The sequence below is a fragment of the Oratosquilla oratoria genome, chromosome 32 (assembly GCF_046742065.1).
Source record: "Oratosquilla oratoria isolate Oo_2021 chromosome 32, ASM4674206v1, whole genome shotgun sequence".
Lineage (NCBI taxonomy): Eukaryota > Metazoa > Arthropoda > Malacostraca > Stomatopoda > Squillidae > Oratosquilla > Oratosquilla oratoria.
Genome location: NC_134808.1, coordinates 6,036,941 through 6,060,582, shown reverse-complemented (window position 1 = coordinate 6,060,582; position 23,642 = coordinate 6,036,941). Strand labels below are relative to the sequence as shown.

The 23,642-nt window shown below is 40.1% G+C and overlaps 1 protein-coding gene across 1 annotated transcript in view; it reads right to left on the bottom strand.

Annotated features, from left to right (window-relative positions):
• The window catches only part of LOC143017486 (uncharacterized), a 144,293-nt gene that overhangs the window by 5,408 nt on the left and 115,243 nt on the right, over window positions 1-23,642 (bottom strand). The window contains exons 2-9 of the mRNA XM_076172275.1: window positions 22,295-22,638; window positions 21,152-21,289; window positions 20,192-21,064; window positions 17,648-17,845; window positions 10,940-11,059; window positions 10,396-10,551; window positions 8,389-8,561; window positions 364-549 (exon numbers count right to left, since the gene is read on the bottom strand). Coding sequence (XP_076028390.1) covers window positions 364-549; window positions 8,389-8,561; window positions 10,396-10,551; window positions 10,940-11,059; window positions 17,648-17,845; window positions 20,192-21,064; window positions 21,152-21,289; window positions 22,295-22,638 — 2,188 coding nt within the window. The remainder of the gene's footprint in view (window positions 1-363; window positions 550-8,388; window positions 8,562-10,395; window positions 10,552-10,939; window positions 11,060-17,647; window positions 17,846-20,191; window positions 21,065-21,151; window positions 21,290-22,294; window positions 22,639-23,642) is intronic.

The window sequence follows — 23,642 nt, the reverse complement described above, 5'->3', positions numbered from 1 at the left end:
TGAACAGCTTAGAACTTGTACTAGGGAAAATGCACTCTGGCGTCACTGAGGATGCAGGCTATTTCACTCTTACAACGGACCGTACAATAGAAGTTACAAATTGTTCATCTTATGTGATAACGACACACAATGTATTTTTTTCTAAGCTGAACTTTTACTTCTGTATTACAAACACCATAAATATAACACACATCATTTCTCTTCTAATTTACTTGCGATGGTAGGACTACTTCATTCCTTTGACGTCAAATATTTCTTTGTAATTTTACTTCAACACCTAACTTCATTTAAGAAACATCCTCCTCTCTATATAAAACGGACATCTCTATTTGGTATAACAAACACCTCTCTCCTTGGACTTACCTGCCGTGGTATGACTGCCTGACCCCATTGACACGCTCCCTGAGGGTGTTGTTCTCCTCGTGGAGTACCTGAAGTGCCATGATGATATTGTCGTGAGCCTCGACCATGTGGTCGTGCAAACGTGACAGTTCCCGAACAGCTTCCTCCCGCTCTTTGACCAGTTTCCGTGCAACACTCAGCACTTCCCTACGTAGAAAAAACAAGAAGAAATAGGAATACCTTACTCGAGAGAATATAACAGAAAGATAATCCACCAAGTAAACTATAGTTTGATGATTAGGATGTTCACAAGTTAAAGCAGTGATAGCAAAATAAAACATATCAGTCAGTACACAAACACTTTAACCCAACTGAACTAAGGAAATAAAGTAAAACTACAAGAATCAGAGTCAAACTGAAAATGACTAATAAAGTAAAACTACAAAAACCAGTCAAACTGAAAATGACTAATAAAGTAAAACTACAAGAATCAGAGTCAAACTGAAAATGACTAAGTGCTGCTTTACTCGAAATGTAGCTAACAGTTAGAGCAGCCTTTCAAGTGAGAAAATCGAATGTCTTCCTCTTACCCATTTCGCGATTAAGTTTAGGAATACCGCCTTAAAAGACACCCTGTACAAGTCATAGTTCCTGCTTATATTATTAGTATGTATAAGGATGACATAATTTCAAAATAGGGAATTATGTTAATAATAAGTTAGTTTGCAAGGTTCTTAGTTCACATGTGACCAGATATTCATTTGTATGTAATCCAATTTAGAGCAATGAATCATTCCCTATACCTAGATGGCTGCCAAATCGAACGTAGAAATAAAATACTCTAGCTTTCTCGTTAGTCTCCTTCCATCATAAGCCACTCACTTGAATGTAATATTTCTTCCTTTGTCTTCCCATACCTGTTGGTACAAATTCTGCCATTTACTTGAAACCGTTGCTTTATTTCCAGAATGTTTCATCCCTTAGCATGTCATGTACTTTATCATTTTATTTTGGGTAACGACTGGTGGAGATGTGTCTTGAAAAAGAGTTGATGATAGCAAATACAATGTTTAGGAAGAAACTCAAGCATAAGTACACATGGAAGAGGGTGGTGAATGGAAGGGTGGCATATAGAGCGTTAATGGACTATATAGTGGTGACCAGGAGATGGTAGGAAGAGTTAAGGATGTACATGTTCTAAGGGGAGAGAGTGGGGGAATATCAGATCATTTTCTGGTGGAAGGTAAATTGAGAGTGGAGAATAGGTGGAGAAAGAGGAAAGGGGCAGAAGGTAGGGAGGTACTTAGAGTGAAGTGCTTAAATGAGAAAGAAAAGGAAAATGAGTATAAGAAGAAGCTGAGAAAGGAGTGGGAGGGAGTGAAGGATAGAATAGAACTAGGAGTGGAGGTAGAATGGGGATGGTTCAAGGAGAGAGTCATAAGGTGTGCAAAGATGGTGTGCGGAATAAGGAGGGCGGGAGGAAATAGAAGGAAGGGTAGTGAGTGGTGGGATGAGGAAGCAAAGAAATGTGTAGAAGAGAAGAAGCAGGCATTCATAGATTGGCTACAAATTAGGGCGAGGGAATCGTATGAGAGGTAAGAGAAGGAAAGTTAAGCAAAAGATAAAGGTAGCAAATGTGAAATGGGATAAGAGTATGACGGAAAAATTTAAAAGTAATAAAATGATGTTTTGGAAAGAAATTAAAAGAGGAAGAGGAGGCGAATCAAGTAGAGAGGAGGGGGTAAAAGGTGAAGATGGAGAGATGATAATGGAAGAGAAGGCAGTGAGAGGAAGGTGGGCAGAGTATTTTAGGGAGTTGCTAAATGTGAAGGAGGATAGGGAGGGAAAGGTAGTTGCAGTGGAAAGCGCTGAGAAAATGAGAGTGATGAGTGAGGAGAATGGAGGAGAAATAGGGAACGATTAAGTGAAAGCAGCTGTTAAGATGATGAGAGCAGGTAAGGCACCTGGGATGGATGGATGTCATGCGGAATGTCTGAAGAAAAGAGGTACAGTTAAGGAGGACTGACTGGTGAGGTTATCAAATGTTTGTTTAAGAGAGGGTAAAGTACCGGAGGACTGGAGGAGTGCCTGTTTAGTTTCGCTTTACAGGAGAAAGGGGGACAAGTGTGAGTGTAGTAGTTTCAGAGGGACCAGCTTGTTGAGTGTAGTTGGGAAGGCTTATGGGAGGGTCTTGATTGAGAGGATTAGGAGAGGAACAGAGGGAGTAATTGGTGAGGAACAGTGTGGTTTAGGACAGGTAGGGGTTGTGTTGATCAGGTTTTTGTGGTAAGACAGGTATGTGAGAAAGCTATAGGAAAAGGTAAGGATAGTTTTGGGGTTTTATGGATCTGGAAAAGGCTTACGATAGGGTAGACAGGAAGGTATGCGGGAGGTACTGCAAATATATGGGATAGGAGGAAAGCTTTTAAGAGCAGTCAAGAGTTTTTACGATAATAGTAGACCTTGCGTTAGGATTAAAAATGGAGAGAGTGAGTGGTTTGAGGTAAATGTGGGATTTTTTCAGGGATGTGTTATGTCGCCCTGGCTGTTCAATCTATACATGGATGGGGTGGTGCGAGAGGTAAATGCAAGGATAGTGAGTCAGGGATTGGAGATGGTTAAAGAAAATGGAGAAAAGTGGGAGATAGGCCAGTTGTTGTTTGCTGACGACACTGCGCTTGTAGGAGGATCAGAGAAGGGATTGAGGAAGTTAGTGATAGAGTTAAGGAGGGTGTGTGAAAGAAAGAAGCTGAAGATAAATGTGGGCAAAAGCAAGATGATGAGATGTACAAGGGGAGAGATTGGCACCAGACTGGAAGTGAGTATTAAGGGAGAGAGACTGGAGGAAGTGGATAATTTTAAATACTTGGGTGCGAATGTAGCAGGAAAGGGAGGAGTAGGGGTGGAGGTAGAATGTAGATTGAGAGAAACGAGTAAATGACATTGGTTGATTAAAAAGTGTAATGAGAAATAGACATCTGGGAGTGGATGATAAGAGGAGGTTATATGAGGGAGTGATTGTGCCAACAGCACTGTACGGGGCAGAAACATGGAACATAAGAGAGGAAGAGAGAAGGAGTTTGAATGTGTTTGAGATGAAATGTCTGAGAAGTATGATAAGGTATACTAGGCTGGATAGAGTGAGAAATGAGGAGGGGAGGAGGAGAACAGGGGTGGAGAGGGAACTGAGAGATAGGGCTGATGAAAGAGTATTAGGATGGTTTGGACACATGGAAAAAATGAGTGAAGAAAGATTAGTAAAAGAAGTGTGGAAGGCAGAGGTGGAAGGAGTGAATATGAGGGGGCGTCCTAGGATGAGATGGATGGATGGGGTGAAGGGGGTATTACAAAAGAGAGGAATGTCTGTTGAGGAAGGACGGGAGAGGACAGAAGTTAGGGGTGAATGGAGAAGGGTTGTGTATGGATGATGCTGTGATGCATGAGGGGGAGTGGGTGGGGGATGGGGGGTGAGGAAGTATGTATGAGAAAAAAATTGACGCAGCCCGAAGGAATTTCCCCCCGTCTTTTCCTTTTCTGCATGAAGAGACGGAGAGGGGGGTTGCCGAATTTATGAAGCGGCCTTGCTGTGGATGTGCTGTGTCTTGCGATACTACTTCTGATCCAGGGCAGTGGACAGGAGGCAGGGACGACCCGTCATCCAGGAGGTGCCGAGATAAGAGGAAGGGAGAATGGTGGAGGGGAGTGGAATATGTAGGGAATGGAATGGGTGGGAGTGGTTTCTATCCCTTTTCCTATTTGGCTACCCCCCGTGTAAGGGGGAAAAATCCTATGGTATATGTATGTAACGACTGCATAAAACTCATATTTTCTTAATCAAAGCAGGATCTGTAAACTGCGTCACTTTAATGAAGGAGTTAAGGATATCTCATACAGCCATGTTGGCGACAATGTGTTTAACAAATATATATTCAAAGTATCTTCTGTCTTAGCTAACCTGCAAAGATTGTAAAGTTAGGCATGCATACATACATATACCAAAGGCTTTTTCCCCCTACACGGGGGGTAGCCAAAAAGAAAAAGGCATAGAAACCACTCCCACCCATTCCATTTCCTATATATTCCACTCCCCTCCACCCTCCTCCCTCCCTCTCATCTTGGCACCTCCTGGATGACGGGTCATCCCCGCATCCTGTCCACTGCCCTGGGTCAGAAGCAGTGCCACAAGATACAGCACATCCACAGCAAGGCTGCTTCATAGATTCGGCGACCCCCCCCCCCTCTCGGTACCCCCCCCCCCATGCAGAAAAGGAGAAGACGGGGAGAAATCCCTTCGGGCTGCGTCAATTTTTTTCTCATACATACTTCCTTATCCCCCCCATCCCCCACCCACTCTCTCTCATGCATCACAGCCTCATCTATACACAACCCCTCTCCATTCACCCTATCTTCTGTCCTCTCCCATCCTTCCTCCTTTTTTGTAATTCCCCTTTCACCCCATCCATCCATCTCATCCTAGGACGCCCCCTCATATTCACTCTTTCCACCTCTGCCTTCCACACTTCTTTTACTAATCTTTCTTCACTCATTCTTTCCATGTGTCCAAACCCTCCTAATACTCTTTCATCAGCCCTATCTCTCAGTTCCCTTTCCACCCCTGTTCTCCTCCTCCCCTCCTCATTTCTCACTCTATCTAGCCTAGTAACCCCTATCATACTTCTCAGACATTTCATCTCAAACACATTCAAACTTCTTCTCTCTTCCTCTCTTATGTTCCATGTTTCTGCCCCGTACAGTGCTGTTGGTACAATCACTCCCTCATATAAGCTCCTCTTATCATCCATTCCCAGATGTCTATTTCTCATTACACTCTTTAATCCACCAAGGCATTTACTCGCTTCTCTCAATCTACATTCCACCTCCACCCTTTCCTGCCACATTCGCACCCAAGTAAACTATCCACTTCTTCCAGTCTTTCACCCTTAATACTCACTTCCAGCCTGCTTTCACTCTCTCCCCTTGTACATCTCATCACCTTACTTTTGCCCACATTTATCTTCAGCTTCTTTCTTTCACACACCTTCTCAAACTCTGTCACTAACTTCCTCAATCCCTCCTCTGATCCTGCTACAAGCGAAGTGTCGTCAGCAAACAACAATTGGCTCACTTCCCACTTTTCTCCATTTTCTTTAATCATCTCCAACCCCTTCAATCTCATATTTGTTCTGTTCAACCCTGTAAGGCCCAGATGTCCTTCTAATCTAAATATATTTATATGAAAGTATTATAGATGATAACTTTAATCCACGAAACCACGGTATTTATTGAAAACGTCTACGGATGAAATCGTCCCTGCTCAGTATCCGGTGAAAACGTCTCCACGTCAAATTGTCCACGCTCCCATACGACTGCGCGCAAACGAAAACATACATTTGAAGTACGGTTTAAAATGTGTAGACTAACATTTAAGCAGCGATTTGTTATAGAAATCCACAGAACCGCAGTTTACATTAATTCTCTTAAAGGAATACTATTCTGTATACCATTACAATTCAACGGTGATTTAATGACCGGGGTGATGTGACTAAATGAACCAGTATCCAAAATTGTGTGACTAAATAATCGGATGATGAAATGATAGTGCACCAGGAATAAGGTACCATATGGAAATTAAAAGATTAAATTTCATTTCCCGGTGCGTTGGTAAGTAACGACGATGAGACTGAATTAATAGTGATAAAGTATGAAAAAATCCCGTCGGCTGGTGTGAAAAAATTGCATTTTAGCCAACAATGGCATCAAAGCGCGCAAAGAAAAATGCAGATTTGAAATGTGGTTTAAAATGTGTGGACTACCGTTTAAACAGCTATTTGTTGTTGAAATACTAAAATCTGATTCAGTCAGCAGCACCTGGCAGTATTATCGCACGGCGATTCTACAGCAAACCTCAGGGAATTATTAAAATTCAATGGTAGAAATAATGAGAAATCAAGATTTCAAATATAACTGAAACTAGTCGAAATGAGCATTTCTAAGGAAATGCTTGCTGTCATAAGTAAAGGGCCATTATTTCAACCATTTTTAATATGAATAAAGAATCATTAGGATTATCAATTATGTACTAATCCATTTCTGATTTGATTAATCAAAATGTTATATTTCATCTTTAGTCCTACAAAAACGTGTTTTTCATGCAGATTTTGGGGAAAATGCTGCGCATGAATATGGCGAGCGTTCGATATTTCTATATGCAAAACAGGTTAACATCGATTAGTTGCATTCTGCAAATGTTGGGTAAAGTAATGCAAATAGAACCCGGTATGGAATTCGACCGAGGACGGTTTCACCTGTGGACGTTTTCGTGAACCTGAGGACGATCTCGTCCGAGGACGTTCTCTCTGGTAAGTGAAATCACAGAGGAATTCCTCGAAGCTGAATATACAGTAGTTCTTTGCAGTTAGGCAGAACAAAGACATTACAGTAATACTTTTTTACAGTGCTCTACTGTTTTAATCGTTAAATGAAAATAGTATTTCACCCTTTCAGTTACGGGCTTCTTTTAACTATCTGAATAATCTCCAGACGTTCCCCAAAATAAAATTGTCAAATTAGCCACTAAGCTTTTGCAAATTAAGTCTTCACATGTTCACATGTTCATTGTTATGTATTTCCAGGATAAATCTCCTCTAGCCGACATGTAAGAAGCTCTTTAATCCTTTTAGAGGCTCTCTTGGTGCCCTGAATATGAATTGGACTCAGTCACTCTTTCTCGAGAGTCTTAGTGAAGTGAGTCTGGACAAATTCTTCTGGTTGAGGCCTCAACGCAGTTCATGAGTGGGAACGAAAATGCTTTGAAATTTGAGGAGCAAACATTCTATTATCTGGACTTTTGTTAACCAGTTTGCTACAAAGGGGATATAATACAATTGAAAGAAATCGCTTTTCGTTAACCGTAAGAAAAGAATATAAAAAATTGTGTGGAAAAAGCTTTGATACGGAAAGGATTTCTCTGAATCGTCTTTGGCAATGGGAAACCAAGTTAGGCTGTGTTCCAGTTCCAAAATAAATCTTCTATTCGTTCCATGCTATTGAAAACATTGAAATTTTCCTTTGATTACTTTTTTCACGGCTCTTTTATGGTTATCATCCCTGGTATGGATTATATCTAATCTATTTCCACCCCTCACATCAGACACCAATGTATTTCTCTCCTAACTGACTTAAAAAATCATCCCGTATAGGTAAAACCTAAAACGTTAAGAGTTCTTTGACATCAATTACAAAATTAGTTAAGTTACAGATATCATATACCTCAGATGCTGGCATTACACAGAATATATGAAACATGTTATACAACACTGTTCAGCACTCACACAACACAGACTAATATAACATTTCTTCTCTAAGAGATCTTAGAACAAATTCAGGGCCTTTTGCCAAATTCTTTGGAGCCACTGGCTTCCTGCAAGATATACAGTGCTACTTAATATGAGCAATAGTGATAAGTCACGTCAAATGGTTAATCCTCTTACCATAAATCTTTTGAATGAAGACATCCTAATAAGGTGAAGTTCGTCACTGATGATTTACAGGCGCTTTATGATTGACATATTTAATCCAAATGTATGCAATAAGTTGAAATAGCAGGGTGGATAGATTACCAGTTTACCAATAAAGATATTCATGTTTTTATTTCAATAAATTCCTTGTAAATATACCACTTCAGGGTTTATCAGATTAATCGTAAAACAATAATTTCAGATGACAAATGTCATGTCTATTTCTGTCCAAATATGGTGTCATATGTGAACAAAATATCACTAAAAAGAAAATATTTTAGTTGTCTGGAATTAGATTCCTCATTTCTATATCCTTTCCATTTTTATGTGTTTGAACAAAACTGTGAATTAGTACTTATCAGTAATCAGAAACTTCCTTTCCTTTGAAGTTAACATCTGACACAAAAAAGGGGGGTCCTACTCATTAGCGACCATATACTCCCTTTCTTTTAAGGCCAAAGCAGCAGACCGAAAAAGTGAGATACCTTATCCTTGAGACTACAACTCTCCATTTAGAAGAAACACTTACTTGAAATTGACTCTGAAGTCGTGGTTGTCCGCCATGGCCGCCTCCAGTTCAGCTTCCCTGCTGGTGAGATCGGTAGCAAGGGCAAGTCCCGCCTCATGCACACACAGGTACTCAGCACAAGCCAAGTGTCCTCTAGCCGCACAAACCTCCCACGCCTTCTGCCCCACATCGTTCTAAACACAGATGAGGGAAAGCACAACATAAGTCAGAGGACATCATCGTATTTTGTCATCCCATTTCCTGTTACCCATTCTTTAACACAGATTTAGAAGTGTGTCTCCAAAATCATTGAGCTAGGTCATTGTACCCACGCCAATCAATCAATCATCCAATCGATCCGTTGCCCCAGGTCTCCCTTGCAAGAAACCCGTGACAGTCAGGAAACCGTACAAGGTCACCGGTTCAGCTTATAGGTCACCCAGTAACGAGGTTTTATGTTGTTGTCTGGAACAGCTGAGCGTAAGATAGTGTAGTACAATGTGCTCTGCGTCATCTATATTATGGTTGCCTCTGGGGGAATTGGAGTCTTTGCCAGGTTTATTCTGGGTTAGTACTGTTTTAATGTGCGTTGGTGACCTAGACGTAAGTGTGACAATGCAAATTTTACTTGTCTTAGAAGAGATTTCTCTTTTGGGTTGATTTCTGAGGACGTTTAGTGAGGTACAGTATTTGGTGGTCTACTATGGAGATCTTGTTTTGTGATGTGAGTGTACAGCTGTATATTTCTCTATGGGTGTTTTGCAGATTACTTGAAACAGCTTATCGTAAAAGTTTGAGTAGAATACTATAAGGGTTGGTTGAATGTTGTATTTAGTGGGTCATGTTTGCGTGATGTAATGGGAGAGGTGTATGGGTTCGATTGATCTTGCGTAAAACTCTGCTCTGCTGTTCTATAGGAAGGATTTGGGTTTCTGACTGTAGATGGACTATTGGAGTTATTTTAGCGTGGGTAGTTATTATTCTTCATGTTTTATTTTCTGTTGCTTGTAGGACTCCTTTGTTGTTTTCTTTATTGTAAGGTACTATGCTGCGGATGCAAAGTTAATTGTAGTTTTTATGAGTTCTGCATATTCCGTGATAAGTGTTTCTTTCAGTTGTCCTTACCCCGTGCCTGGTTCTGTAAGAGTATATTCATTTTTTCTTTTGCCTTCACTGTAAGATATTTAATATGTTGGGTGAAGGTCATGTGTGTATCAGATGTGAAGTCCAGTATTTCTATTTGTTTTGTTTTATCTTATTTATCTATTTATTTATCTTTATTTATTTATCCAGGAGGTGCCAAGTTAAGAGGGAGGGAAGAGGGTAGAGGGGAGGGGATGGAATGGGTGGGAGTAGTTTCTATGCCTTTGTTTTTGGCTACCTCCCGTGTAAGGAGGAAAAAGCCTTTAGTATATGTATGTATGTATTTATTTAACTATTTATTTATTTTTGTACAGTGGGGTAGGTTGGCTATTTAATCTGATAATTTGATGCTCCTTAGATTCATGGTAAGTGATAGTACTAATAACTTCTGAGGGGAAACAGACATTCTGTTTTGCCTTAGTCAGAGCACCAACTTACTAAACTTGATTTGTGTATTTTTTGTTGTTATTTTGTAGCTGGTGTTCTGGCCTATTATTGATAGGTCATCTATATTTGTGAGAGCTTTGGTATGCTCTGGGTTTCGTATGGGAAGTTGGTGATGGGGTTGTTTTGTGATACTTTGCATTCTCTGCTGGCCAGGAGGTTTGTCTACAATTTCTTGTTATCATTTTCTATCATATTTTTACAGGATGTGTCTAGAGACTGCCTCAGCTATCTTACTTTTTGTTACCAATGTTCTGTTAGGAAGCAATTTCTTATTGAAACTATCCGGTACTTGTTGAGTGAGGTTTGTGAGAAATGTACGGGTGTAGTGGTCCTGTGGTCCTTTTTGAATCGATGTTGATTTGGTAAGGTATGTGTTGTGATCCTTTCAAGTACTAGAATTAGAAAATAAGTTAGAATTATATATTTAAAGTTCTGTACCTTCAAAGTGACATCGGCGCCATGTTGAAGAAGGATAGAACAGACCCGTGAGTTTCCTGTTCGAGAGGCCAGGTGAAGGGCTGTGTTGCCGTGGTGATCTTTATTGTCGAGAGGTACCTGGTGAGCCATCATATACTCCACCAGCCATGATACCGTCTGAAAGAGAGGGGAGAAAATCTTGATATAACCTTGTTTACACAAACTAGTGCCAGTTTATTACACAAAGATTGTTTGTAAAGCTATAGATTTTTCAATCGTACAAGGCACTTTTTTATTCAAACATGGTCATGATTTTTTCATTATGAATACCTAATAGATATCTAAAAGACAGTGAACTGTACGTACCTGAAAAAATGTGAAATAATGGTAATTTGATTAGCGCTATTGAAAAAATATATAAACTGTATAATACCCCATAGAAAAATTTCTTTTGACGAAAATGTGTTAATTTGTTATCAGAAAAAACACAGACTTACTGACTGCCTGAATACCTGACTGGTTGTATCGCTGACAAACCAAATGACTGATTGAGTAACTAACTAACCTCTTCCTGAGCATATTTGGCAGCAATATGGAGGAGCGACCTCTCGCCATCCTTGCACCGAACCTTGTCACGAACTCCCGTGTTCTCGATGAGCCATTGCAAGAGACATAACCGTCCGTACTGAAAACCAAACTACATAGTTAATATCCAAAATATAATGTAATTCCCTGCATAATCAATTTATATTGCATATGGTATGTCTTTAAAGTGAATAACGGACACATAAATAACACTACCATAGATCAAAGATATTACATCAAGTTCTATTCATAAATGACAAGAAATGATCATTGATTTTTTATACATGAAAGCCTAGGTCAATTATTTGGGAAGTAGAGTGAATCCCAAACACATAAGAACATAAAAACGAAGGAGACTGCAAGAGGCCATAAGACCTATACTAGGCAGTTCTATGTTCATTACTACCTATCATCCCCATCCATAAAGTTATCTAACCTCTTAAAACAATCAATAATTTCAGCGCTCACAACATGGCTACTAAGTCTATTCCATTTGTTAACCACTTGGTCGGTAAACCTGTTCTTGCCTATTTACTCCTTAAATATAAATTTGTCCAGTTTAAATCTATTACTGCTAGTCCTACTCTGCTTTCTGCTTTGTTAATATGATGACCTTGTCTGCATCTCTCTTATTAAAGCTCTTGACCCATGTAAGTACCTCTATTAGATCATTCCATCCTTTACGTGTTTCCAGAGTATAAATTGCGTGTTTTCGTGAAGTAAATTTCTGAGCCCATGTATCATTTTGGCCATTCCCCTCTGTACTGATTCTGGTGAATATCCATTCTATATAATGGAAGCCAAAACTGTACCGCATAGTTAAGAATAGAGTTTGATAACTACCTCTGCACTTTCACTTGCAACCGTCTTAGCAAAATCCTAATGCCCTGTTGGTTCTGCTTCGAGTACTAATGCACTGTTTCCTGGTTTTAAGGTCAGGTCTTAGTAGCACTCCCAAATCTTTCTCATATTCTGTTTTCTCTAAAAATGTGCTATCTAAGGTTTACCTGTTTTCTGAGTTGTGTAAATCTACATTTAATACACTGCACTTTGAGATATTGAAGCTCATTTACCATTTCACGACCATGCAAATAATTTGTTAAGATCTTCCTGAAGTATCCCGGCGTCTTCTCCTGACCTAAATTGCGTCCCATTTTAGTGTCCTCCGCAATCTTACTAACATTATAAATCGTCCTATTGTCCAAGTCGTTTATATACATAATGAACAATAACGGACCAAAAATTGAGACCTAGGGAACTCCACTAGTAACACTCCTCAATTTGTATTTTGCACCGCTAATGGTGACCTGCTGTTTTTTGTCATTAATCCTCTCAAACACTTTTCCTCCTATGCCATGGGCTAATAGTCTCTGGTGGGGTACCTGTCGAACGTTTTGCTGAAGTCAAAGTAAATAACATCGTAACTATCATTGTTATCTGCCACCTTGTATACACTAGTGTAAAAGGATGAAATATTAGTTACAAAGGAAGAGCATGCCAACAGGAGACCTTTTGGTCCATAAGTAGGACGGATGCGAAAAAAAATAGATAAGTGAATAAACAAATAAATAAACAAACAAACAAATAAGTAAGTAAACAAATAAATTAATAAATAAATTAATTAACAGACAAATAAATAAGTAAATAAATAGATAAAATTAATTGATATATATTGACAAATACATAAACACATAAATAATAATAGATATATGATAACAATAAATGGTTAGATCAAATAAAATATAATAAATGGCAGGCTTTACAGCATATTGCTTAGGTGTTTACCTAAATGAATCTTGAAACTTCGAACTGTACTACATTGTACTGCCTCGGCAGGAAGTTTATTCTATTAATTTACTTCACGGTTGGCGAAGTTGTTTCTACCCGCTTCCAAATTAAATGTACTTCCTAACAGTTTAAGATCATTATTTCTTGTCTGATTCGTATTCAGTATAAAAATTTCGTCACTTTTGATGTTGTCAATTCCCTTTAGAATCTTAAAGACCTGTCTCAAATCACCCCTGAGTCTACGCTTTTTTAGAGAATACAGATTCATATGTTTTAGTCGATTTTCGTATGATTTATTTCTGATATTTGGAATCAGTTTTGTGGCATGCCGTTGTACTTTTTCTAATCTTCTAATATCTTTAATGAGATTCGGTGACCATACGGATAGAGCATATTCCAAATGTGGACGAACTAACGATTTATATAACTTGTTAATGAGAGATGGACTTTTGAGATCAAAAGATCGCGCAATCAGTCCTAGAATCATGTTTACTTTCTCTGAGGCAGAAATATGCTGCTTGGATGATTTGAGATCCTTATTAATAATTACGCCGAGGTCCTTTTCGCTATCCACTTTTGTTAATGAATTTCCAAATAACTTGTAATGGTACATACATATACCAAAGGCTTTTTCCCCCTGACAAGGGGAAGGCATAAAATCCACTCCCACCTATTCCATCCCCATATACTCCACTCCCATTCATCCCCTTCCCTCCCTCTTATCTTGGCACCTCCTGGATGACGGGTTATCTCAGCATCTCGCCCACTGCTCTGGGTCAGAAGCAGTGTGGTAAGACACAGCACACCCACAGCAAGGGCGCTTCATATAATAGGCAACCACCTCTCTGTCCCACCATGCAGAAAAAAAAGAAGACGAGGAGAAATCCCTTCGGGGTGCGTCAATTTATTTTTTACACATACTCCCCCCCCCAATCCCCAACCCCTCCTTTTCATGCATCACAGCATCATCCATACACAACCACTCTCCACTCATCCCTATCTTCTGTCTTCTCCCGTCTTTCCTCAACAGGCATTCCCCTCTTTCCCAATGCCCCCTCATGTTCAGTCCTTCCACCTCTGCCTTCCACACCTCTTTTATTAATCCTTCTTCACTCATTCTTTCCATGTATCCAAACTATCCCAATACTCTTTCATCAACCCTATCTCCCAGCTCCCTTTCCACCCCCGTTTTCCTCCTCACCTCCTCGTTTCTCACTCCATTCAGCCTAGTAGCCTCTACCATACTTCCCAGGCACCTCATCTAAAACACATTCCAACTCCTTCTTTCTTCCTCTTTTATGTTTCATGTTGTTGCCCCATATAGTGCTGTCGGTACAATCGCTCCTTCACACAATCTACTCTTAGCATTCATTTCCAAATGTCTATTTCTCATTACACTTTTTATTCCACCAATGCATTTATTTGCTTATCTCAATCCACCTTCTACCTCCAACTCCACTCTTCTCTTTCCCGCCATATTCGCTCCAAGTATCAAAAACTATCCACTTCCTTCAGTCTCTCTCCCTTAATACTCACTTCCAGTCTGTTGCTACATTCTCCTCTTATACATCTCATCACCTTACTTTTACCCACATTTATCTTCAACTTCCTTCTTTCGCACACCAAATTCTGTCACTAACTTCCTCAATCCTTCCTCTAACCCTGCCTCAATCACAGTTTCGTCAGCAAATAACAACTGGCTTATCTCCCACTTTTCTCCATTTTCTTTAACCGTCTCTTATCCCCTTGCGTTTAACTTTTAATCGTACTTATTGTTATTTTTACCTCTGTGTATAAACTTGCATTTACTTTCAACAAGAACCCACTGTGTTGGATAAGAAGAAATGAAATAAATTATATCCATATATTTCCATCACGGACTGTGATCCTCTTCAATGTGAAGAGGATCACAGTCCTCTTCAGTGTGAAGAGGATCACAGTCCTCTTCAGTGTGAAGAGGATCACAGTCCTCTTCAGTGTGAAGAGGATCACAGTCCTCTTCAGTGTGAAGAGGATCACAGTCCGTGATCGAAATATATGGATATCATTTATTTCATTTCTTCTTATCCAACACAGTGGGTTCTTGTTGAATTTTACGAATGTGTTACGACATTACTTTGTAGTTGTATTTACTTATGTTAAATTTCAGTAGCCACCTTTCAGACCATTGATGTAGTTTATCTAAATCTTTTTGAATATTTAATTGTTTTAAGGGATCATTTGCCATTCCGCATTACGTATCATCATTAAATATGGACACAACAGATTTCAGCCCGTGGTCTATATCATTTATAAATACTATGAATAGAAGTGGCCCAAGAATGGAACCTTGAAGAACTCGACTCATAGTATTTTTCCATCTAGAATTTTGGCCGTTTAGAATAAATGTTTACGATCGTTTAGCCAGTTACTAATCCAGTTTAATAGGTTTCTAATCTAGCAAATAGTCTTTTATGTAGGACGGTTTCAAAAACCTTCGCAAAGTCCAGATATATTAAATCTATATTGTTTCTTTTGTCATGATTTGGATGATTATATTGTAGATTACGAGTAGGTTAGTCACGCAAGAACGTTTCCGTCTGAATTCATGCTAGCTATCATTTATTAAACAGTTACTTTCTAAATGGTGTTCGATAGCATCTCCGACGATAGTTGCTATCATTTTTCCTACGATTGAGGTTAAGCTTATAGGCCTGTAGTTCATTGGCTTCTTTTTGTTACCCTTTTTAATTGTGGGGGTAGCGTTAGCTAACTCCCATTCTTTTGGGAGATCTCTGGATATTATTTATTTATTGATTGATTGATTGATTTATTTATTTATCTATTTACTTACTTATTTATTTATCTATTTATATATTTATTTATTTATTTATTTATTTATTTATTTATTCATTTATTTATTTTCTAATAATTTCTAATGGAACAACAATATCGTTTTTATTCTTTTATTAACTTTGAGTTTTTCTATGCATATTCTAATTTTTCTTTTGTCATATTTACCGTAGTGTTTACGAATACTGAGCTAAAGTAGTTATTTGAAATATCACACATTCCTTCACACATGATCTACCTTTGGTGGACCTATGCTGTGAGTAACGAATCAAATTATGTCTCGGTGTAATCTTTGATTCTTTTAGCTTTATTGCTTCTAGTATTATTCTTATAATAGACGTCAAACTGATTGGCCTGTAGTAGTGAATAGAAATTGTACATTTTTTGAAAACAGGAACAACGCTTGCCTACCCCCAAGAAATAGGCACTAATCCAGTGTCTACCGACGTACTAAATACTTCCATTAAATGGTTGGAGATTTCAAAATTACTCTTTTTTTTTTTTTACACTCTCGGAAAAAATATCGTCTGGACCTATCAATTTGTCTTACTACTTCTTCCTTGCTATTGCTGATGCTAATTAGTCTACTTCCCTCATTCTTACTAAAGATTGTGTCGCTGTCGGGTACCATAATCGTATCTATCCATTTCTTTATATATACCGAGAGAAAATATTGATTAAACCCTCGCTCATTTTTCCTTTGAATCCAACAAGACATCCTCCTTTTGGATTTAATTTGGCCTATCTTTTCCTTATTTCTAGTTCTGCAGAGATAGAAGAAGCCTGTTGGGTTAATCCCTGCTTATATGTCATCCTTAATTTCGTAGTTAAGTTTCGTTGTGCCCATGTTCTTTTTAGCCAACCTAGTCATTTCGTTATACCAAGAAGTAAGGCGCATTTCTCCCTTTTTTATTCATACATAAGGCCCTCTTTTTTCCGATTTCGTTTTTCTGCCTATCCGTCATCCAATTAGGAGTATTAGTATTCGCCCTACGTGCTTTCAGAAAAAGTATGAATTGGTATGATAGATTGAGGTAATGTGAAATTGAAAAAAGACAATTTTCCTTCCTTCAAAATCCATAAATAGGATAGCAAAACTGTTTGATTTTTTTTTTTTCTTTGCTATGCTCACTACTATAGTTGATTGATTCTAGTGACTTCTTGAAATTGTTGTCGTAGGAGATATGGCGAGATATTAGCCAGCCTAACCAATCAAAATTATTGTAAAATTAACATGTATAGAGCTTTTTACTGGATGCAACGAATTCTCTTTTTCGTCCACAGAAAACCTTTAGAATTCTGCAAATTCTACACAGAAAAAAGTATTTCTTATTTTTCTTTTCGAAATTATCACAGAAACTTTGAGATCTTTTTTTCAAGGAAATGCAAAATGTTATAATTTCCTATGTAAAACGTACAATAAAACTTTTACATTTTTCTTTCAGGTGAGTTTAAGAATCGGCACGTTTATCTACAGAACCTATATATTAATTCTTAGGTTCCTATGAGAATTTTTCATAATAATTTTGAATTTCACTATAGAAGAAAAAAAAATAGAACCATATAAGAACTCAACACGAGAACTTTTAGAAACCTTTGCAAGAGCTACTTTTTTTCTTTTTTAGCCAAAGTAAAATATTTTAGGTTTCTTTTGAAATAGACGTATAAACTTTTAAATTCCTCTGTAGTACGTCTTCAAGAACGTTTAAGTTTCACTGTGAAATATACGCAAGTACCTCCCTATTTCTACGTGAAATATTTTTTCTAAGGTATGTAAAATCAACGCAAGGATGTTTTGCAACTTTGTGGAGCCTACACAAGAATTCCTGGGTATCTCTATGAAATCCATATAAAAACTCTAGGTGAACTCTAAGACCTAAACAAGTATTTTTTTAAGTTTCTATGTTAACTCTACAGAGAATCTTTCAGGGTCTTCTGTAAAATATACACAAGAGGTTTTCATTTCTACAAAATCAAATCAAGAACTTTCAGTTTAGTCTGCGACAATAATACAAAAACTTTAGTTATCTTTGCTCAAAAAAAAAAAAAAAAAAATCAACAAATGTACCTTAATGGCGCAGACCAATGGTGTCAACCCAAACTTGTTCTCATCGTGGAGGGCGTCAACGAGAACCTGCTGAGAGATGAGGAGCCACGTGAGAGGCGCCAGGTGGCCAAACACCGCCATGACGTGCAGCAGATTGTTCCCACTGTGGTCACTCAGGTTCCTGATCAGGGTACCTTCCATGTCCGCCACGCTTCGCTTCTGCAAAGGTGATGAATTTTGGTGATCAAATCCAATGACTTAAGTTCTTCTCGACTCATAAGTCTTAAGCCAATATTAGATAAGCGGGAGTTAGGTCGGACCAAGCTAATTTTGGAATGAGGTAATATGATTAACTGACTGACTGGTCGCCTTGGCTATAGTAGTCTGAGGGAAGAAGTTATATGCCAGGGTTGATTAGTTTTGAGTCTTCAGTGCACATACGAGGATATGTTAATTTTGAAACCTATTTAAATGGCTGAAAACCTAGGCTATTTGTGATGTTCAGATGGTTCCTGAACTAAACTAGCAATGCCAGTTAGGTACTTTTCAAGTTAAGTTAGATTTGAAACTAAAATAAATATTAGGAAACTAGCTGTAAGATTAGAATGGATCTTAAGCGTACTTAGCTGGAAACCTTGGATTAGCTTTAAACTTTGTTAGCTGTGGGACATAAATTATCCAGGATAGATTAGGAGTGGAGGTGGAGGTAGATTGTAGATTGAAAGATGCAAGTAAGTGCCTTGGGGAATTAAAAAGTGTAATGGGAAGTAGACATCTGGGAATGAACGCTAAGAGGAGATTGTATGAAGGGGTGATTGTACCAACAGCACTGTACGGGCCAGAAATGCGGAACATAAGAGAAAAAGAGAGGAAGAGTTTAATATTGTTTGAGATGAAATGGCTGAGAAGTATGGTAGGCGTTACAAGGTTGGATAGAGTAAGAAACGAGGAGGTGAGGAGGAGGGCGGATGCGGAAAAGGAGTTGAGAAATAGGGTTGATGAAAGAGTATTGGGATGGTTTGGACACATGGAAAGAATGAGTGAAGAAAGATTAGGAAAAGAAGTGTGGAAGGCAGAGGCTAATGAAGTGAACATGAGGGGGCGACCGGGGATGAGATGGATGTTTGGAGTAAAAGGGACTTTGAGCAGGAGGCGGTGTGGCGTCCCTAACTCCCCCACATATACGTCTATATGGTATTTTAGCTTATAGTATCGTCGTTACAGCAATAAGGTGGACAAGGAATTTATATGTTGTGTAGAAATAGCTGGCCTTCGGTTTCATATTACTATTGTATAGATTAATTCCATATCACGCCTGTACTACAAGCATTTGTATCCTCATGAAATCACGATATTGGCTCTTCCTATCCATATTTCTGTGAGGCTGGGTCCCTCGTTACTTTTGGGTACGTCGACTACGTCAACTGTGTATATAAACAGCCTGGACTTGTAACCAGAGCCCAGCCCCCCTCTGTACTTGTAACCCAGCGGTGCGCGTCCTAAGGCCCACGCGGTCAACTTTGCGGTCAGGTTTCCTCGGACACCTGACCGCCCGACCCAACCTAGGTCGACATTTGCACTAACCAGAATAAAGCCAACAAAACCGCTTGTTCATCATTCATTTCCTCGGCACCATAGTCCAAGAAATGTACTCATTGTTACAGCATATCTGTTGAGGAAGGAAGGGAGTGGAGAATGGTTGTATATGGATGATGCATGGAAGGGAGTGGGTGGAGGATGGGACGTTAGGGAATGGTTATGTATGAATGATATTTTGATGCAGCCCAAAGGGCTCTGTGGAAGGTTGTGTCAAGTAGAGGTGGAGATATTAAGTCTTGTACCATTGAAAGACGCCAAATTTTGAGTGGCAGGATGGTGAGGTAAACACAGGAAACACTGATGTTTTGTCCTTACCAAGACTTCTTTAATATAAAGAATTCCTGGTAAGGTCGAAAAGTCAATTAATAAAATTCAAAATATTTTCTGTGTTTACCTCCCCACCCTGCCAGTCATCTGTCTTCCATACACTACACTAGGTTTTCTCTGCCCCAGTCAGATATGATAGAAAGATCAGAAGTCTAGAATTCATATAAGGAAGTTAAAGTTAACTATAGAATGTAGGCAGATGTTAAGCAAATTTGGGTCCGAATATTAGACATACGTTAACCTAAGTTAGGGACTTAGGTGTGTTAGGTTATGCTGGTACTTTTAAGGATATCCAAATTGTTTGTATTGTCACGGTGTGTATCAGGCAAAGTAATCTTTTAAACTTCATCAGATTTTTGTCTAAATTTGCTGAGATTTGAAGGTGTCACGCTTTGAGTAGCAGTTGGATTTAGGCAGCTGTTAGACTAAATTAGAAATATAGTGAAAGGACGAGTTTCTAAAAGAAAGTTGATAGGTTACTAAAGAAGCATGGTGAAAGAACGTGTTCCTAAAGAAAAGGTGATGACTTACTAGAAAAGTATACTGAAATAATGAGTTCCTAAAAGAAATATAATGCTACTGTCTCCCAACTACACCATGTTAGAACAGCTTCCTTACAGGAAGAGGATGCTGACTTACTAAAGCCACAATGTCTCCCTTCTTAGCGATGTCGAAGATCCTCTTGATCCAGTCTGGCGTTCTTCCCCGTTCGCGAGACCGCTGTTCCGATCTCGACTTTCGAGTCCCCTCGTCTTCTTCGCGGCGCTGATCTTCAGCACCTCGACCCCCCGGATGGTCTTCGAGGTTGGACCCTCCGGTCTCTCCACCTGCACCTCCCCCTCGAGGTTCACTGCGGTCTCTCCGCCTCGCTCCCCCATGGGACTGACCCGTGGTTGTTGTCGCTCCTTGGGAGGACGAAGACTGCCTGTTCCGTTTCCCTCCCGAACGAACACCGGGGTCCGGCCGCTGCGAAGTCACAGCATCGTAGATCTTCTCCGAGAACTGCTGGAAGTCAGGTGAGAGGACGGGAGGTCTCGGGGGCGTGTCCTCGTCGTGGTCCGGAAGACTTCTAGCTCCTCCCGACGCAGTCGAAGGCGCTGCCGGTGATCGGGGCATCCGGGACCCAGAATGCGGCCGAGATGTCCGGGATCGGGGTTCTTGAGTCAGACACCTTACTTCCGGACCATGGGCCATCTCACTTAGGGTGTCGATGATAGAGACGGTTTTCAAAAACCCAGGCTGATTGTGGACACCTCGTCTACATCCACGACGTCCTCCTCCTCCTCCTCCTCCTCCGCCTCCTCCTCCTCCGCCTCCTCCTCCACTACTGCCAGAGGAGGTAGACGCTGCTCCTCCTCCACTTCCTCCTCCTCCTGAGCCTCCAGCTCCTCCATTGCCTCCACCGCTTCCGAATCCTCCACCTAAACCGTTTCCACTTCCTCCATTATTTCCTCCGGTACTTCCTCCTGCAGTTCCTCCATTTCCTCCTCCATTTCCACTACTTCCACCTGCTCCTCCCCCACCACCTCCTACTACTCCACCTACTCCTCCTCCTCCTCCTCCCCCTCCCAATCCCGCATTGTTTCCATTCCCTCCCACTGCACCTAAGGTCCCTCCATTACTCCCTCCACCTACTCCTCCTCCAGCTCCTCCTCCTATACCCCCCACGCCCTCCAGCTCTCCCCCGCCCTTCCCCAACATCCGGCGCTCAGTCGACTTGCTTCGACGGTCACACCCCTGCGAAGAAAGAGTTGGGTCATCATTATCAGTACGTTCTCCATAAGCATGTAGAAAATCATCAATAAAGAAACTTATTTCTAATCCAAAGCCTTTTCCCCTTATAAGAAGGCTGTGCAGTTCTACCAAGTTGTCAAAAAATATTGGACAGAATGACGATTATGTAATTCATATTACACACACACACACACACACACACACACACACACACACACACACACACACACACACACACACACACACACACACACACACACACATACACACACACACACACACACACATACACACACACACACACACACATACACACACACACACACACACACACACACATACACACACACACACACACACACACACACACACACACATATATATATATATATATATATACATACATATATATATGTATACATATATATACATATATATATATATGTATGTATATACATATATATATATATATATATGAATATATGTATGACATCCCTGAGTACGGTTCTAAGACGAGGGCCGAAACGTCACGCATCGAGTCTAGTACTTACGTTTTCCTAACACACACACACACACACACACACACACACACACACACACACACACACACACACACACACACACACACACACACACACACACACACACACACACACACACACACACACACACACACACACACACACACACACACACAGACAAACACACACGCACGCACGCACGCACACACACACACACACACACACACACACACACACACACACACACACACACACACACACACAAGACTCGATGCGTGACGTTTCGGCCCTCGTCTTAGAACCGTACTCAGGGATGTCATACATATATGCATATATGTACTATATGCTAACTTCTGGGTTCATTGGTATACATTATCTTTACTGCAAAGAAAACACTCTTCACCCGGCGGTCAAACATTCCGCTGACCTCCAAGGACTACAGACTTGGACAGTGACCAACCCCCTTAAGGAGGACCTCCTCTCTCACCTTGTGTTTGTGAAGGCGACATAAGCAGGAGGAGCTTTGGGTGTCATCGTGTCGAGTAGCAAGGCGGGAGTAGGAGGCGGCGGCGGCGGCTGTTGCGGCGGCGGTGGCGGCTGCTTGGCACGAAAGGGCGGCGGCGCTCGATCGCGCCGGGCGGACGACGGAGTCCAAGGGTGCGAACTTGCGGCTCGTCCGGGATATGGGCGGCGACCGGTAGATGGGCCGCCGGTAGATGTCACTGGCAGCGGCGGCGGCGGCGGCGGCGGCAGTGGCGGCAGCAGCGGAAACGACGGAGGGTGCGGCTGAGCTCGAAGCAGGAGTGGCGTCAATCGGAAGGGAGTACGTGTCTGGAAACGAAAGACAAGAGTTAGTTGGTGTGAGGCGCGTGGGTGTCTTCCCTAGGATCAGAGGACCTCAAACTATTCCCTCCCATATCCCCATTATGTACTTACGTGTTGCTTTGTCTGGACTCCTAGAGATGACCGCAGAAACGTTGACAAAAATCATTAAGTGTCCTAACTACTACTAATAGTTTTTAGTTTGTGGTTCCTCTTTTGAAACTCCGCTCCCCCCCCCATTCCTACCTCCCCCCCTCAGGATTCCAAAGATCCTATGATGAGAATCACTGTCCTAGGTACTTTTATCCAAGATAAACTTGGGCATAAAGGAAATTCAGTATAAAGACAGAACAAGCAAATATAACAAGCAAATAGATTAGTAAATCATTATCTAGATAAACTGGTAAACGAATAGATAGATTGATAAAAACGAACAAGCAAAGAAATGAATTGAGAGATGAGCAAAAATAGATAAATGCATGAACAGGTAAGTATATTGGTAATAAATTATAAAAATGTAAATAGACAGATAATAGATTAATAAATAATTGGCTAAAGATAAAAAGAAACAATGGACCATCAATTTTTTTTCAAATTGACAGATACATGAATAAACAGACATATAAACAAATCAATATGTCAATAAGAGATTATATAATCATATAAACTAGCCTGTAGTTAAAGACGCGACTAAATGAATACAGAAGTGCAGTAAATCTCATAACACACAAATTAATACAGATTTTCTTTTTCATTTAATAAAGATGAAAAAAAAATCATTAGAAGCCTATTTAGACAATTTATCCCTTGACCTTTCCATGCAACATTTCAGGGACTTTCTTGATATCCCTACGGACCAAAGTAGTGTAGCATTCTTTTAAGACTTGAGACTAACCTCCAATTCAAAATTAATGATGATCTCTTTTAATATATATATATATATATATATATATATATATATACATTCATACACACACACACACAAACACACACACACACACACACACACACAC